Raw genomic sequence first — 16,979 nt, forward strand, 5'->3', positions numbered from 1 at the left:
AGGCTAGTGGACCAAGCGATCCTGTCCGCGGGGAGCAGCGCCCTCGTGTGGCCTCCAGGAGAAACGCGTTTATTTCCCAGCACCCTCCCCCCCAACCCCCCTCCCCACCCCCGCCCCTTTCTATGCTCTCATTGAACAAGAATTTATTGAGTGCCGTTAGGTACCTGCTCTGGGGGCCCCGGGGAAGAAGATAGGTAAAATACCTGCTCTGTGAACGGTACATTCCAGTGTGTGTGTAGGTGTGGGGGGGGGGGAGGTGCAGGCAATATACGACAAATACACGAGGCAGATACTAGTAGTGATAACTGTTAGAAAGAAAATGAAACTGAGAAATGTGATGGAAAAACAGGGCTGGATGGAAAAAAAGAAAAAGGTCTCCTTGAATGGGTAACGTCTAAGATGACACTTAGGTGACAGGGATTCAGTCATGTAACCATCTGGAAGGAAAACTTCCCTTGCAGAGATGAGAACTAGAAGACCGCCAGGCAGGAACAGGCTTTACATAATAGACAAAGACCAGGACAGCTAGAAAGGAATCAGCAAGAGAGAATGGTACGAGATGTGGTCATGGAGGTAGGCTAGGGCCAGACTACAGATTTTATAGGTCATGACGGAGTTTGATTTTTCTTCTAGAAGTAATAGGAATGTATTGGGTGAGGTTTGAGAAGAGTAACATAGCTTGATTACCTTTTAAAACAATTCCTATGGCTGCTGTGCAGAGAATGAACTTCGGCCAAGGAAGAGTCGAAGCAGGGGGATTATTGCAAGAGATTAAAAGCTATAGAGATAATTCAGGTGACACATGGTGGTGGCTTGGAACAGGGTAGAAGTGGAGGATGTGGGAGATGTGGTTGGATGCTGGGTTTACTTTGAAGGTAGAGCCAAGAGGACTTGCCAATAGACCACATTTTCTTCTGCTCCTTTGGCCCTGGGAACTCCATACACACACTCTAGTTGGCTCCTCTATCCTCACTGGGGGTCTGGGTTACAGAGGCAGACCCCAGGGACCCAGCTAAATTGCAAAGTTTCCAGGATCAAACAAAGGAATTTAAGACTCAGGCGTTGTGTTCTCCATGAACTGTCTCCACTTTCCATTATTAGCCCATTTAATGGGAGGGGACTCTGCCTGTTGTCTCCCTTACTCGATCTAGCCTGGCTTCTATACCCCTAGTTACTCATTAAGACATTTGTTTATCCAAATAGGGGCCCTTAGGGTGTATTGGTGACACCCAAAACAGTCCTGGGGGTGGTGGTGTTTGTATCTGATACAGAGTAGGGGGCAGGATCATCTGATGGTCTCAGTCTTCAGACCCAGGCCAGTGACTTACTCATGTTAATTTACACAAAACACAGTGGGGTCAGACCTGATCCCACAGAAAATGCACACAACATTTTTGCCCCAGGCTGGGCATTTCTTTAGAGCCTGGGAAAGATCAGGCTAGCCTTACAAACATTCTCGGGCAGCAAGGGCTGGGAAAAGCAGGCAAGAAAGGGGATTACCCAGTTGGCTCTGGAGTCAGCAGGCCCTGCTCTGTTTGTGTTGTGCTGCATGGAGGGTGGGGGTGCATTATAAATGCAGCCAGCCAGAGGGCCCCTGGCTCAAAACCTAGGACTCAAAACCTAGGACTGCACCATCCCTGGGAGTCTGTGCAAGCCTCCCCAAGATGAAGCTGCCAGGCCAGGAAGAGTTTGAAGTCTCCAGTGCTTGTGAAAATGTGCCCACAGGAGAGCTGGAGAATGGCCCTGGCTCTTGCCTCAGCCCTGACGGCACCTCAGACACAGACAGAGGGGATCGGGGGGTACCCACGGACCCTCTGCTCTTCATTCAGCTGAATGAACTTCTGGGCTGGCCCCAGGCACTGGAGTGGAGAGAGACAGGCAGGTGAGTGGGACCCAGTGCAATTTTATGGGGTCTTGCCCCTTCCCCAGCTGGTGACTCCTCCTGTTTGGGGAGATGCTCTGCCCCAATTAAGAGTTCCTCTCTGTGCTCTCCAATTCAGGCCCTCACCCTCCATGATGCTCACTTTTCTCTGCAGTCTACTTTTGAGTTCCCCAAGACCCCAGATGAGGGGTGAATGTCCAGGAAGGGGCATGCTATGCACCACTGGGCCCAGCCTCCCCCCCCCACCATTGCTCTACTTTCCCTGGCTCTCCTGTGTTCCCACAACCTGGACCTGGGAGAGATGGCCCCAATAACACAGTCTATTCCTCTCCACCACAGGTGGGTGCTGTTTGAGGAGAAGCTGGAGGTGGGTGCAGGCCGGTGGAGTGTCCCTCACGTGCCCACCCTGGCACTGCCCAGCCTTCAGAAGCTCCGCAGCCTACTGGCCGAGGGCCTTGTGCTGCTGGACTGTCCAGCTCAGAGCTTCCTGGAGCTCGTGGGTATGCTGGGAGCCTGTACAGGGAGGGCCTGAGTAGCTATGCCATTTCCCTAAGACTTCCCCCCAAAGCCTTGGAACTTTCCAGAGCTCACCCCACTGCACCCTAGGGATTATCCGTCCCTGTCACAGGGAGGAGATGGAAAAGCAGAATGGAGGAGCAACTTTACTGAGATTCCCAGAAGGGAAAGGGAGCCAGGCAGAGGGGAAAGGGGAAGAGTGTGGGGACAGGGAGCTCTCAGGAGAGGGTTGAAGGCCCATCTCTATTCTTTAGAACAGGTGACAAGAGTGGAGTCGCTGAGCCCAGAGCTGAGAGGGCAGCTGCAGGCCTTGCTGCTGCAGAGACCCCAGCATCTCATCCAGCCCACAGGCACCAGGCCCTGCCAGGGTGAGAGGCCCCTCCCTGGGCCCAGGACCAAAAGCCCTGGGTGGGAGGGTCCCAGATCCCCCCTGAGCTTCTTGGACTAAGAGCAGCCTAACCTTGGCTCAGACCTCTCAACCCGGGGCCTCAACCCAGGCCTCGCGGGTGAGAAGCGGAGGTAACGGTGAGGGGAGAAGAATGAAGGGGCCAGAGTTTTGTGAAGGGACGTTCTTGACAGGCACCGTGCCAGGAGCTTTACATGCAGTATATTCTGATTTTATCTTCACAACCATCCTGTGAGGCAGTACCACAATTAGCCCCATTTTAGTGATGAGAAAACTGAAGCTCAATGAGGGGAACTCTAGTTTTCATAGTTTATCACGGGTAAACCTGGTCAGGGAGCCCTGGTGTGTCCACCTCCAAAGCCTGTACTCTTACTCGCTGCCTGATCGTGTTTCGAAGGGTCTGCTCATCCAAGAGAGGCTTCTCACAATGAGGAAGCCCCGCTGAAGGAACAGGTTTGTGGTCCTTCCTTGGGCAGGGCTGGGAGAGGAGTCAGGCCTCATTATTAATCAGTACCCTACCAAAATCTGCCTTCCCACGTAACCACTCATCCATGTGTCTCCTTGAACCCCCCATCCAGCGTCAGAACCCTCTGAGACGGAAGCTGCCTCCAGGGGCTGAGGCAGGGGCTGTGCTGGCAGGAGAGTTGGGCTTCCTGGTACGGCCCCTGGGGGCCTTTGTACGACTGCGGGATCCAGTGGTGTTGGGGCCCCTCACTGAGGTGCCCCTTCCCAGCAGGTGAGGCTGTGGGAGTCGGGGGTCCTGGAGCCCAGAAGGATCTCTACTGCGGAGGGGGTTGAGAAGTCTCTGGTTCAGTTCTCTGAGGGGGCATGAGTGGGGATGGTGCTCAGGGGTCTGGGGAGGGGGTGGTGGTCAGGGCTGCAAAGTAGGTGTGAACATGATGAGCGTATGAATGGGGGCTGGTAGGAAGGTCAGAGGTCAGGGCTGCCTTGTGGGATAGCAGTCTCTTATTTTCTCTGGCGCCTGGTTCCTCCCTCAGGTTTTTCTGCCTCCTCCTTGGTCCTTCCACACTGGGAAGGGGCTATCATGAGATGGGCCGGGCCATGGCCATCCTCCTCAGTGACCGGGTGAGCTGGGCAGGCAAGCGCGTGCGTGTGTGAGTGTGTGCACGCACGCGCAGACTTTTGCCAGTGAGAGTGCACACTGTGGCCTCTAGATGTGACTGAATACAGCAATGAGGCAGAGTGTGGCTTTGTGTCTGTGCACATGAGGACTTAAGTTTTCTTGGCTACCAATGTAGCCCCCTTAACTAGGACACTGCTGGCACACGGTAGGCCCCCAATACTCACTGCATGCATGTATTAATGAAGGAATGCTTGAATGACTTGTGTCTAGCTTTGAGATTGTAAAGATTCATGTAAAGGTCCAGATCGGCATTTACTGCCCCTTTCTGCCCCTATCCCTAGCAATTCCAGTGGTCAGTTCGTCGGGCCAGCAGCCTTCATGACCTTCTGACAGCCTTGGATGCCTTCCTAGAGGAGGTGACAGTGCTTCCTCCAGGTCGGTGGGACCCGACAGCCCGGATCGCCCCACCCAAATGTCTGCCTTCCCAGCACAAAAGGTATATGGAGGTCTTCTCCACAGACCTTGGGTCCAGTTCCACTGTTGAGGAGGGGAGGGGATCCCAGGAAAGGGATACTTATCTTTGGATTCAGGGTCTGCTGGCAGAGATAAGAGTAGCCACCAGGAGGCAGCAGGCCCAGTCACATTTTGGTTGGAGATCCTCAGGCAACCTGGGTTCCCCTTCTCTTCAGGCTCCTCTCACAACTGAGGGAGGTCAAGGGCCCATCTGCCCAGCATGGGGCCCTGGCTGAGGACAGACATGGTCACTGGCCACACGCGCCCAGCCCAGAGTTACAGCGGACAGGCAGGTGAGGTGAGCTGGGTGAGAGCAGGGGTAAGGGTCCTGGGAGGGGAGAGGGGTCACAGGGGCACAGAGGTGTATGCTCACGATGGAGGGGCTCAGCCAGTCACAGGGAAGGTAGCAGGGATAGGGGCGTGGGGTGTGGGCACTTGGGTCACTGACAAACCATGGGTGGGAGGCTGTTTGGGGGCCTTGTCCAGGATGTGCGTCGGAAGGCCTTGTGGTACACCAGTGACTTCCTGGACGCGCTGCATCCCCAGTGCTTCTCGGCTGTGCTCTACATCTACCTGGCCACCATCACTAACGCCATCACTTTTGGGGGTCTGCTGGGGGAAGCCACCGATGGTGCTCAGGTGAATCGGGAGATGTGAGGGGGGGCAGGCACAAGTTTCAGTATTCTGCTAGCTACCCCTGGGGCAATGGGTGGGCCGTGGAGGCTCCCTGGAAGTTTGGGTGGCTGTACTGAGGACTCCGGTGTCCTGTGCTGACAGGGTCCTCCGCCGGCTTCTAGGGGGTGCTGGAAAGTTTTCTGGGCACTGCAGTGGCTGGAGCTGCTTTCTGCCTGATGGCTGGCCAGCCCCTCACCATCCTCAGCAGCACGGGGCCAGTGCTGGTCTTTGAACGCCTGCTCTTCTCCTTCAGCAGGTAGGAGAACACCCCCACCCTCACCAGACCCTCACTAGCTGCACTCTTGGCCTGATCCTGGCTGGGTCAATAGGGAAGGGAGGGAGCTGTCTGTTTGGCTCCAGGGGTACCTAACCTGGGGTAAGTGGGGAGCAGAACAGCCCTGGCAATCCCTGCCTGTCTCACTCCCCCAGAGATTACAGCTTGGACTACCTGCCTTTCCGCCTATGGGTGGGCATCTGGGTGGCCACCTTTTGTCTGGCACTAGTGGCCACAGAGGCCAGCGTGCTGGTACGCTACTTTACCCGCTTCACCGAAGAAGGCTTCTGTGCCCTCATCAGCCTCATCTTCATCTACGATGCTGTGGGCAAAATGCTGAGCTTGACCAGTGCCTATCCCATCCAGAGCCCTGGCTCTCCTGCCTACAGCTGCTTTTGCCAGTACCCAGACCTGGGAGGTGGGTGAGGGGAATACGGAGCTGGAAGAGATGGGGGAGGATGCGGGAGGGGGAGGGGATGTCCCCTTGCTGTCCCCCTTGTTAAGTTCAACAAAATCCTGAATACTTTCCCAATGACCAGCAGCACTCTTCCCCACTTTTGTTTTGAATCCATTGAGAAGTAACAGAGCAGGCCCAGTATTATCTTTTTTTTTTTTAAGTTTATTTATTTATTTTGAGAAATAGAGCAAGCAGGGAAGGGCAGAGAGAGAGGGAGAGGATCCCAAGCAGGATCTTCACTGTCAGCGCAGAGCCCAAGATGGTCTCAAAGTCACGAACCACGAGATCATGACCTGAGCCAAAGTCAGACACTTAACCGACTGAGCCACCCAGGTGCCCCAATATCATCTTTATTTCTGACAGTGCTGATAGAAGAACATGCTTATATCTATGGGGAAACGGGCTTCCTAACAATGAAACCAAAATTAAATAGATTTACCCACCCAGTCATGGCTGCCCTGGACAGGGACTGTCTTGCCACAGAAGGGCAGAGCTAAGTTGCATGCACAGGGCAGGCAGCTTATTCCCAAGAGTGGGGAGAGGAAGGGACAGGGAGAGGCATGCTCCATTCCTTCTCTCAAATTCACCAGTCGAACAAATTGCTGCTCTTCCCTAGTCTGAGTGACTGACTGAGGGGGAGAGCAGCTCAGAGTTTTACACTTGCACATACCCCTGCACAAGGAAGCAGCAGGAATGGGGAAGAGATATCCTCTCAAGAGCGCCAGACTCTGTGTTAGGCATGAGCAAAACCAGTTCTGGTCCTGATAGAAACCCACAGATTGGTGTGCTCATCTTTTAAGCAAACATTTGCTAGGCATCTGCTCTGGCTGGTCCTATGCCGGGCACCAGGGATACAGAGACGTAAGGAATTGGTAGGGACTGGGAGATGTCCTGAGGAGCACAGCATTTAGAGTCAGAAGACAGATGAGTCAGAACTAAGAACTTTCTGGCTCAGTTGGATCCATGAGATCAGGCTCCTGAGGGGCTGGAGAAGCTTTCCAGAGGAGGCACATATACCCAAATTGTTCTCTGCTTCCCAGGAAATGAGTCTCAGTGGAAGAAGACAGAACCAAAAGACAGAGATGACATCTCAAGCATGGTGAGGGCCAGTTCCTGGGAGAGTCCTGGGAAAGACATGGTGGAAGCCAAAGAAGTCAGTGGTTCCTGGCTTTTCCCTCCCCACAGGCTAGGGAAACCCTTACAGTTCACAGAGGCCCAGACATTTGCTGTGGCTGGAGACCTCCTATCCTGGGCCCTTGGTGTCTCAGTGAGTGTCAGTCAATGTTTATTCTGCCACCCATAACCCCATACCTGAACACCCCTCCATACAGGACCTAGGCCTGGTCAATGCCTCCTTGCTGCCCCCACCTGAGTGTGCCCGACGGGGAGGCCACCCTCGTGGTCCCGGCTGTCATATAGTCCCAGACATCGCCTTCTTCTCTGTCCTCCTCTTCCTTACTTCTTTCCTCATAGCCACGGCCCTCAAGCATGTAAAGACAAGCCGCTTCTTCCCCTCTGTGGTGAGTGTTACCTCTGTCTGTGGGAGAGTACTGCCTCTTGGCCTTGGGCCCTGTCTGTGAATGGGAAAGGGTAAAGAGGGAGGGGGCTGGCAGGCCTGAACCTGACCAAGTGTCCACTGTGTGGCCAGGTGCGCAAAGTGCTCGGTGACTTCTCCTCAGTCCTGGCCATGCTGCTGGGCTGTGGCCTCGATTCCTTCCTGGGTCTAGCCACACCAAAGCTCATGGTGCCCAGCGAGTTCAAGGTGAGAGCTGGGAGTGTAGAACAGAGGGGAGAGCAGGGCCAGCAGACAGGACTTTGGAGGAGGAAGATGAATGGATACCATGCTTTTCTTCCTCTGAGCTTCCATTTCCTTGCTCATAAAATACAAATAGTAATAATAATGACCTCACGGAGTTGTTGTGAGGATTAATGAGGTGTTGCTGCCAACACAGTGGGTACCGAAAACATGGGAGTTATTATTATAAATTAGGGGTTAAGAGGTTGGGTTCTAGTCAGCCAGCCCTGGGCTCGAGATCCAGTTCTGCCACTTCCTAGCTGTGTGACTTTAGGCAAGCCAACCCACATTTCTCATCAATGAGCCTCAATTTATTTACCAGTAAAATGGAAATAATAAATAACAATAGCTGCTACTCTATAAGTTGTTCTGAGGTTCACAGAAGATGAGTGTAAGTCACTCATCTGGCACATACCAAGATCTCAAAAAATGTTACTTATTGTTGTCATAGGTTGGCCCTACCCACCCTACTACTCCGCACTGTCTTCTTTGCACCCCTGTTTGCCGGCTCTGATCTGCTAAAGCTGGAGCTCCCTCCCAAGGGCACGGCAGTGCACAGGACAAGGCTTAGCACGGACTTAGCACCTAGACTTTGCCTGTGCATTTGGAGACCTCCTCTCCAGCTTCCCCCAGGACAGGAGAGCAGGGAGACTCCACCTGGGGTAGCCTCAGGGGCTCAGAATCTGAGATGGCAACTGGGGTCCCCTCCCCCACAAAGACGCTTATAATCAGAGCAGACGCAGACACACCCAGCCCTGCCCTGGCCCCAGATCAAGGCAGGTTTGAGCCTGAGTCGCCCCACCCTGGTTGTAGGGGGCGGGGGGTGCCTAGGGAGGAGGGCTCTGTACATCAAGAAACGTGGGCAGGCCTCACCCACCATCTCCTCCTCTTGCAGGGAGGGAGGGCACCTGAGAACCCAAATCCAGAGCCCCTGGCTCCAGCCCAACTCCCAGGCTGGTTCCCCTTCTTCTGCCCTCTTTTAAGGCACTGGAATGCTTTCAACCAGTTGTACATGCACACGTACTGCTCCCACCTACCACCCAGGGTCTTGGAACTGGGGTAAGGGGGTTGGGGGTTATGGAGGAATGCCAAAGCCGGGGTGTGCAGGTGAGGTGCTCTTGGGAGACCCTCTCTAACTTGTCCACGGAATGCCCTCTCCCAGCCCACACTCCCTGGGCGTGGATGGCTGGTGTCACCTTTTGGAGCCAACCCCTGGTGGCTGAGTGTGGCAGCCGCCCTCCCTGCTCTGCTGCTGTCTATCCTCATCTTCATGGACCAGCAGATCACAGCGGTCATCCTCAACCGTGCCGAATATAAACTGCGGGTAAGACCTGCTGGGTAGGACCAGAGGCCCCTAGACCAAGGTACAGAAACTCCAGGGTGGGGTCCAGGTCCTCCCTCTCCCACTCCAGAGGACAGAGAGCCCAGATCTGGCTTAGTTTCATCCTCGATGCTCCACCACTACCTGCAGAAGGGAGCTGGCTTCCACCTGGACCTCTTCTGTGTGTCTGTGCTGCTGCTGCTCACATCAGTGCTTGGGCTGCCCTGGTATGTCTCAGCCACAGTCATCTCCCTGGCCCATATGGACAGTCTTCGGAGAGAGAGCACAGCTTGTGTCCTGGGGGAACCCCGCAGCTTCCTGGGCATCAGGTGAGGCCAATATTGAGGAGGCCAGAGTGAGAGATCCGTCCGTAAGGTGGTGTAGGGGAGTACAAGGCAGAGTGATTTGGACAGCTTAAATTCTAAGCCTCCAGAGGGCTCTCTCACTACTCCATAAGCACTGCAGTGGGGTGAATGGGTGGGTTCCGGGCTGAGATGGGCGTGTCAGGTCTTCCCTCTTCTTCTTGACCATGGGTGTGGGAGGGCCCGTGGGAGGAGCCTCATGGACACAAAGGCTGAGGCGGCCAGGGCCAAGGGAGGGTGAGGTGCCACCTAACAACCCCCTCCCCCGTCCCCCCCCCCCCCCCCCCCCCCGCAAGGTAGGAGTGCCTCACTGATGTTACAAAGTTACTGTGACAAAAACAATTTTCTAACCGTTGGAAATAAATCCGTGGAAAGTTTATGAAATCAACTTTGAAACTGTGAAATGAAAGTTTTTATGGCAGTGTAAAAATCGCTAACGTTGCACCAAAATAAAAAATAAAAACAAAGAGCAACTATGAGCTTGAGCTGATGGAGAGGCCTGGAACATCCCAGCTCAAGTGCCCTGCCCCTTCCTTTCCACCAATTTTGCACATGATGCTAAGGCCCCCTCCCTGCCAGGCTACTATTGGGGGGGTGGGGGGGAAGGGCTCTCTCCACTTCCCTCCTACCAGTGCCTGTAGTGGCGTCTGGTCAGCATCTCCAAGCCACGCACCCTGGGGGCTCTCCCAGCCCTTAGCTAACTTTTCCCTCACCCCACAGGGAGCAGAGGCTGACAGGCCTGGTGGTGTTCATCCTCACAGGAGCCTCCATCTTCCTGGCACCTGTACTGAAGGTACCTTTGTTAGGCTGGCATCAGGGGCAGGGCAGTAATAATAACACATACAGCAAGAACTGACACTGGCTAAATACTTACTGTGCACTAGGCACCGTGTTAAGTTTTCTCCACACTTGGTCTCATTTGATCCTCACGTGAACCCTGAGAGACATTCATACCTCACCAATGAGCAAACTGAAGCTTGTTTGTTTTGAGAGAGAGAGAGAGACAGAGAGAGAGAGAGAGAGAGAGAGAGAGAGAGAGAGAGAGAATGAATCTTAAGCAGGCTCCACGCCCAGCTCAGAGTGCAACGCAGGGCTGGATCTGACAAGCGTGAGATCACAACCTGGGCCGAAATCAAGAGTCGGACGCTTAACCAACTAAGCCACCCAGGTGCCCCAAGGAAACTGAAGTTTAAAGAGATTAAGTAGCTTACAAAAGGCCACCAAAAGAGCTAGTTTCTTTTTTTTTTTTTTTAATTTTTTTTTCAACGTTTATTTATTTTTGGGACAGAGAGAGACAGAGCATGAACGGGGGAGGGGCAGAGAGAGAGGGAGACACAGAATCGGAAACAGGCTCCAGGCTCTGAGCCATCAGCCCAGGGCCCGACGCAGGGCTCAAACTCACGGACCGCGAGATCGTGACCTGGCTGAAGTCGGACGCTTAACCGACTGCGCCACCCAGGCACCCCCAAAAGAGCTAGTTTCTCAGATCTATCTGAGAATCCAAACTCTTACCCAGTGGGTTTTCTACCCAGTGGAGCCGGGTATGGGCACGCTACCATCCCCTATGGGCCAAGAGGTATGGCAGTCTTGCTCCAGCCTGCCAACAAACCTCAGACTAACAGTGTGATCATCACATCCCAGGAAAACCTTGAGACAAAACCCCTTCACTTCTCCCTTACCAGATGTTTATAGAACACCTGCCATGTGCAAGGCTCTGCTAGGCACTTGGGAGAAGTGGCAGGAAGGGGAGACAGGAGTATTGAAAAGAGATATGGAGCCAAGCCCCTATCAGCAACATACACACATGAACAAAAATTAAGTAATAAGTAATCGTAGAAAGGTTCAACAAGCTAAGGCGAGGACACGGAGAATGGCATACAAGAGTCACCAGGGAGGAAAGGTTTGGGGAGGGAAAGGTCATGGAGGCTGGGTGAGAGTAGAGTAGTTGAAAGAGCCAGATAGACTGGATTGGCTGCTTGCTAACTAGGTGACTCTCATTCAGCAGTTATTTACTGAGCATAAACCATATGCTAGACACTGTTCCAAAGACTGAGGATAGAGTGGTGATCAAAAGAGACCATCCACTGCTTGCAGTCTGGTGAGAAGAGACAGGAAAAAAAAAATTAAAACAATACAACAGGAAAATTTCAAATAGTGATTACTTCTTCTTTTTTTTTTTTTTAATTTTAATGTTTATTTCTGAGACAGAGAGAGACAGAGCACGAGTGGGGGAGGGGCAGAGAGAAAGGGAGACACAGGATCCGAAGCAGGCTCCAGGCTCCGAGCCATCAGCCCAGGGCCTGACGCGGGGCTCGAACTCACGGACCGCGAGATCGTGACCTGGCTGAAGTCGGACGCTTAACCGACTGCGCCACCCAGGCGCCCCAAAATAGTGATTACTTCTAATGAAAAATATAAGAGCGTAAGGTGATTAAGAGTGCCAGGGGTCTACTTTAGATTGAAAGGTGTCAAGACACCCCACCACTTCTGGGGTATCAAGAGATGAGCAGTGAGAAGCCTGAGTAGCGAGAAGGAAGTCAAGGAAGAACATTTTAGGTAGAGGGAAATAGCAAAGCAAAGCAAAGGCCTTGCAAAGGATAGAAATAAACCTCGGCATATTGAGAGAAGGAAAGGAAGCCATATAGCAGGAACAGAGGGAGCGAAGAAGAAAGTGATAGATAAGATAGGAGAAGTAGGCCAGGTAGTGGACAAGTTAACTTAATCTCTCTGAAACCCATTTCCCCCTTTTGTGAAATGGAAATTATAAAATTTACCTCATCTGACCACCTTGAAGCTTCAGTATCAGGCATGCAAAGTGGGAAAGGAAGAGAAAGACTTGGGTCAACTTAGGTGTGGATGCTGGAGGCTGGGGTTGGAGCCTAAGGCTGGGGTGGGGGTGGAGGTGAGGGAGTGTGGGTCTGGGCAGCTAGCAGAAGTGAACTCCTTTGCCAGCTCTCTACTTTTTTTCTACCAGTTCATCCCGATGCCTGTGCTCTATGGAATCTTCCTGTACATGGGAGTGGCAGCGATTAGCAGCATCCAGGTGGGCCCATTAGAATCACCAAGCAGTCTCACTCCTCCTCTTCTTTCCTGCTGGTGCCTTCTGCTTATACTTGCCAAGTCCTCTCCTCTCCTCTTCCTGTCTCTCCTGGGCTCAGGAACTCTGATGCCAGGCTCTGAATGGGGAGGGCGCCAAGGGAGCCTTCTGACTTCCCGCTCACGCTGGACTTGGACAGCTAACAGTGACACCCTCCACGCTGAACACCCTGCTCTCCTCCTCCTCCTCTTATTCCCCTAGTTCACAAAGAGGGTACAGCTATTATTGATGCCAGCAAAACACCAGCCAGACCTCCTCCTCTTGAGACATGTGCCTCTGAGCAGGGTCCACCTCTTCACAGCTATCCAGCTTGCCTGCCTGGGTCTGCTTTGGATAATCAAATCTACTCCTGCAGCCATCATCTTCCCCCTCATGGTAACTTGGGGCAAGGTTGGGTAATGTCCTGGGGGTCCTGGGAGACTCTGAGCCTGGGAGGGTGGCCAAAGCCTACACAGGAGGAAGACATTCCCCTCTCACTTGCCCTAGCTCTGGTTGCGAGTTTTAGGACAAAGAAAGATGGCCGAGAGATGCCTATGGATAGGTTAGTCTTGGGATACCAGATTCATCTCTATTTTTCTAACCTCTTTGGGCTGATCAACCACAAGTAGGAATATAAAGTCCAAAAGAAAACTGAGGTCCTGGGAGAGGTAATACAGGCACTTTTATTACTCAGTGAGGTGATAACACAGGTGGCTTCTGGCCTTATTCTTACGCTCTGAGGAAGTTAAGAGCCATAGGCTTTGTAGTAGGACCAACCACATCCCAGCTATGTGACTTCTGAGAAGTTTCTAAACTCTCAAGGCCTCAGTTTCTTTCTCTATACAATGGGAACAATTATATCTACCTCGTAGGAATGTGTTAGCATTAAGTGAAACAATACACAGTGTCTAGTACATAGGAAGTGCTCAACGAATGTTACTGTAGTTCATGTTTCTGCTGCTATTGCTGACAGCTCTGGGTTTTGTTTGCACCCCTGCAGTTGCTGGGCCTGGTGGGGGTCCGAAAGGCACTGGAGTGGGTCTTCTCACCACAGGAACTCCTTTGGCTGGACGAGCTGATGCCAGAGAAGGAAAGGAACATCCCTGAGAAGGGACTGGAGCCAGAGTACTCACTTAGTGGTGACACTGAAGATGTAAGCCGCAGGATGGGCCCTCTCAGGAGAAGGGGGCAGGAGTGGGGAAGACCTTCTTGACCAGGAATTATCCCTAAAGTCTAATATTTCTATTAAGCCTGAACACAATCACTCCTCTTAGCTCCTCACTGACACAGGTACACCGAAGGGGTCAGGGAAATCTTTCTTTATAGGGCAAGGGCCCTAGTTTATCAACCCATGGGATTGGAAAGGTCTGATGACAATTTGGTGGGCTTTTTCAACCTTGATCTTTGTCTCAATGTGGGTTTATATCCTTTCACTTTCTGGGTCCCTTTCTCTCTGCTCTGTCTCTGCCTATTCCCAACTCATCTTGGGATCTTTCTTCCACAGTCAGAGCTGATGTATCAGCCAAGGGCTCCAGAAATCAACATCTCTGTGAATTAGCTGGAGTAGGAGGAATTTGGGAGTAGAGACTCCAGGAAACTGAGCATGAGGTGAGGATGTGAGGGAAGTGCCCCTGGAGTCAGGGATGGGGAAGTGTGCACTCAGACCTTGGAAACTTCCAGTGTGCTGACTAGCCTGTTTTGCCTTCATGTTCCAGTCCCTCATGAACCCCAAAGTAGAGGAGGGAATAGAACGGTCTCCCCAGAGGGAAGAATGAAATAAGCCAGGGTACCTGGGCTTGGCTCCCTGCGGCACTGAAGTCTGGCCAGTAGAGGGAGCTGAAGCTCACACCAAATTAGATGTAGAGATGGGGGGTGGGGGGGGTTGGTGGGAGGAAGGGGTAAGATGATGAAAGAATGTAGGGAACTGGGGAGGAGATGAAAGGAAGATAAATGTCCCTGCTGCTTTCCTTCGCCCTGGAGGCCACTTCCTTAGGCTGCTGAGAACCACACTCCAGACAAGTGGAGGGATTCTGTCACTTGCCCACTTTGCCATTCCTTCAATTTTTATTCCTCCACTTATGAAAACATTTTATGAATACTGTACTTAAGGAGTATTTAGATACTAGAGAGACAGGGGTAAGATAATCATGGTCCCTAACTTCATCAGTTTAAATTCCACTGGGAAAAACCAACAGGCAATTGTTGGAGTGGGATAGAGGTGGCTAAGGGAAGCACCAGCTGTGGGAGCAGAGAGGCCTCTAAGCCCTTCTTGGAGGGTGGCGAAGGTGGGGTGGTGGGAGTTGGAGAAAAGGAAGGGGTGCATAACTTGAAATTTGAAGAATGAATAAACACTGTGCAGGATAAGATGGAGGGACATGTTCTAGGCCGAGGGTGCGGCATGTGCAAAAGCCTGGTGTTTTTCCCCTGTGATAAGCTGAATTTCTGGGGTCATAGAACCCCCTTCTATCCATGCTTTTCCAAGCTCTAGAGTGCAAGAAGCCCCACCATTTGCAATGGAAAATTCTAGAGGCCAGAGGGAGAAAGGGCAATTCAGTGGCAAACCCAGAATAAGATCCAATTTTTCCTTATCCCCTACCAACTCCTTTGCCTTGTTCTTTGCCCTACTGTGCCCCTGAGCACTTGCTCTGACTCAACTATGTCTTCTCTTCGTTCACAGGTGTTTACTCAGGAAGTTAGGACATTGTTGGTTTTTGGCTTAACAGCCAGATGTTCAGTCGTCTGGGAACAATGGGGCAGGACTGGAGGGCAGCTGGCCAAGACTTGTATTGCCCTCCTGAGCAGGAGGTAGAGAGTGGCAGGGAACAAGGGGGTCTGCTGGTAAGCCCTGGTGACTGACTAGGCCCTATTCACTCTCTATCCCATTAAAGGGACCTGGAAGCCCTTCCTATTTTAAACTTTCTGCCCTTACAAATTCTTCTTTACAGAATTGGGGGTCTTCAGGAAACTTTCTTCAGTTTGCAAAAGGGAAAGAAAACTTTCCAGAAAAATTATTTCTCTATTTAAAACAGTTTTCTATACATAAAAAAAAACTTTACTGATTTTTGACCACAAAAGTAAATGAGGTTATTGAAAATATCAAAACATCAAAGACACATATAATTTTGAAATGAAAACCATGCCAGTGATAACCAGTGTTCACATTTTAGTGTATATTGTTCAGATTTATTTCAAGGGACACATTAATATTTTTATTAAAATGGGATTATACTCTTGAGTTCTACATGTTTGTCACTTAATGTGAGTTGAATATGTTCCCCTGTTGGTACATACATCCTTTATCTACCTCATTCTTTTTGTAATCTGCATAGAATGAATAACCTTATAATCTGAAAAAGGTATCATATATACAAGAGAGTATATAAAATGTCTTCTGCAAGTACAAGAATTTCTTCAGAGTATATACCTAGGAGTGAAATTAAAGAGTAATGATAGAGCACTTGTGTATGTCAGTTCATCTGTGAATTTTAAAGTTAAAAATTATATTTAATCTAGCATCTAGCATTTTAGTTGTTTTAGTCAGGAAGGCTATTCAAACAGTTTAATCCATACAAGGCCAGAAGTGGAAATTCTTTTTTCTATAATGTTTTATTTTTAAGTAAATTCTCCCCCCAATTTGGGGCTCAAACTCACAACCCCAAGATCAAGAGTTGCACACTCCACCATGAACCAGCCAGGTGCCCCAGAAGTGGAAATTTTGAAGGCTCTTTTTAGTGCCTTTTTTTTTAAAGATGTTGTTTTTTTATTTTTTATTTTTTTATTTTTGAGAGAGCAAGAGTACCCAAGTGAATGAGGGGGAGAGAGAGAGAGAGAGAGAGAGAGAGGGAGGGAGGGAGAGGGAGAGGGAGGGAGGGAGGGAGGGAGAGAGAGAGAGAGAAGTGGGTCTCACCTGGTGGGGCTTGAGTTCACCCATGTGGGACTTGAACTCACTAACGGTGAGATCATGACCTGAGTCAAAGTGAGATGTATAATGACTGAACCACACAGGTGCCCGGCTCTTCTAAATGTTTTTTTAAAAAGGCTCCTAACATTACAGCCTGAGTACCTATTGATTGAGAGAAATATATACCAAAAGTATAATTTAAACTTAGATAGTTATGCATTTTACTCATTTCTTTTTTTTTTTTTAATTTTTTTTCAACGTTTATTTATTTTTGGGACAGAGAGAGACAGAGCATGAACGGGGGAGGGGCAGAGAGAGAGGGAGACACAGAATCGGAAACAGGCTCCAGGCTCTGAGCCATCAGCCCAGAGCCTGACGCGGGGCTCGAACTCCCGGACCGCGAGATCGTGACCTGGCTGAAGTTGGACGCTTAACCGACTGCGCCACCCAGGCGCCCCTGTATTTTACTCATTTCAGCAGCATCTACATAATGTTGAAAACATCTTTATTTAGACTTATTTAAACATTCAACAAATACTTATTGAACATCAGCAATGTCTTGTCAGATAAAATTTCTAACATCATGGAGTTTATATTGAAAGACAGAAATAACAAACAAAAAATAACATTATCTGGGATAATGACAAGTACACTGAAGAAAATCAGTAATATGATAGGGACTGGGAGAAGTTTACTAGAGATGGATGCTCAAGGGAG

General features: G+C 50.9%; 1 protein-coding gene across 5 annotated transcripts; it reads left to right on the forward strand.

Moving 5' to 3' along the window:
* Positions 1-1,606: 1,606 nt before the first annotated feature.
* Positions 1,607-15,101, forward strand: SLC4A9 (solute carrier family 4 member 9). 5 transcript variants are annotated; one of them, XR_003969633.1, is made up of 23 exons: positions 1,607-1,882; positions 2,222-2,382; positions 2,653-2,766; positions 3,202-3,257; positions 3,383-3,540; positions 3,803-3,890; positions 4,230-4,384; positions 4,578-4,694; positions 4,866-5,040; positions 5,199-5,332; positions 5,506-5,768; positions 6,848-6,906; positions 6,993-7,074; positions 7,281-7,327; positions 7,456-7,569; positions 8,765-8,926; positions 9,074-9,252; positions 10,006-10,078; positions 12,260-12,328; positions 12,584-12,757; positions 13,362-13,514; positions 13,866-13,969; positions 15,039-15,101. XR_003969633.1 is itself a non-coding variant. In XM_030319654.1 (22 exons), the coding sequence occupies exons 1-22, from the start codon at positions 1,665-1,667 to the stop codon at positions 13,917-13,919; spliced, it is 2,940 nt and encodes a 979-aa protein (XP_030175514.1). In that variant the 5' UTR covers positions 1,607-1,664; the 3' UTR covers positions 13,920-14,107. The 5 variants fall into 5 exon arrangements, 1 of the variants encoding a protein (XP_030175514.1); XR_003969628.1 differs by lacking the exon at positions 6,993-7,074 and adding an exon at positions 8,587-8,661 and having other exon boundaries at positions 7,139-7,327; XR_003969632.1 differs by lacking the exon at positions 6,993-7,074 and having other exon boundaries at positions 7,139-7,327.
* Positions 15,102-16,979: the final 1,878 nt, after the last annotated feature.

The sequence above is a fragment of the Lynx canadensis genome, chromosome A1 (assembly GCF_007474595.2).
Source record: "Lynx canadensis isolate LIC74 chromosome A1, mLynCan4.pri.v2, whole genome shotgun sequence".
In the NCBI taxonomy this organism is placed as follows: domain Eukaryota; kingdom Metazoa; phylum Chordata; class Mammalia; order Carnivora; family Felidae; genus Lynx; species Lynx canadensis.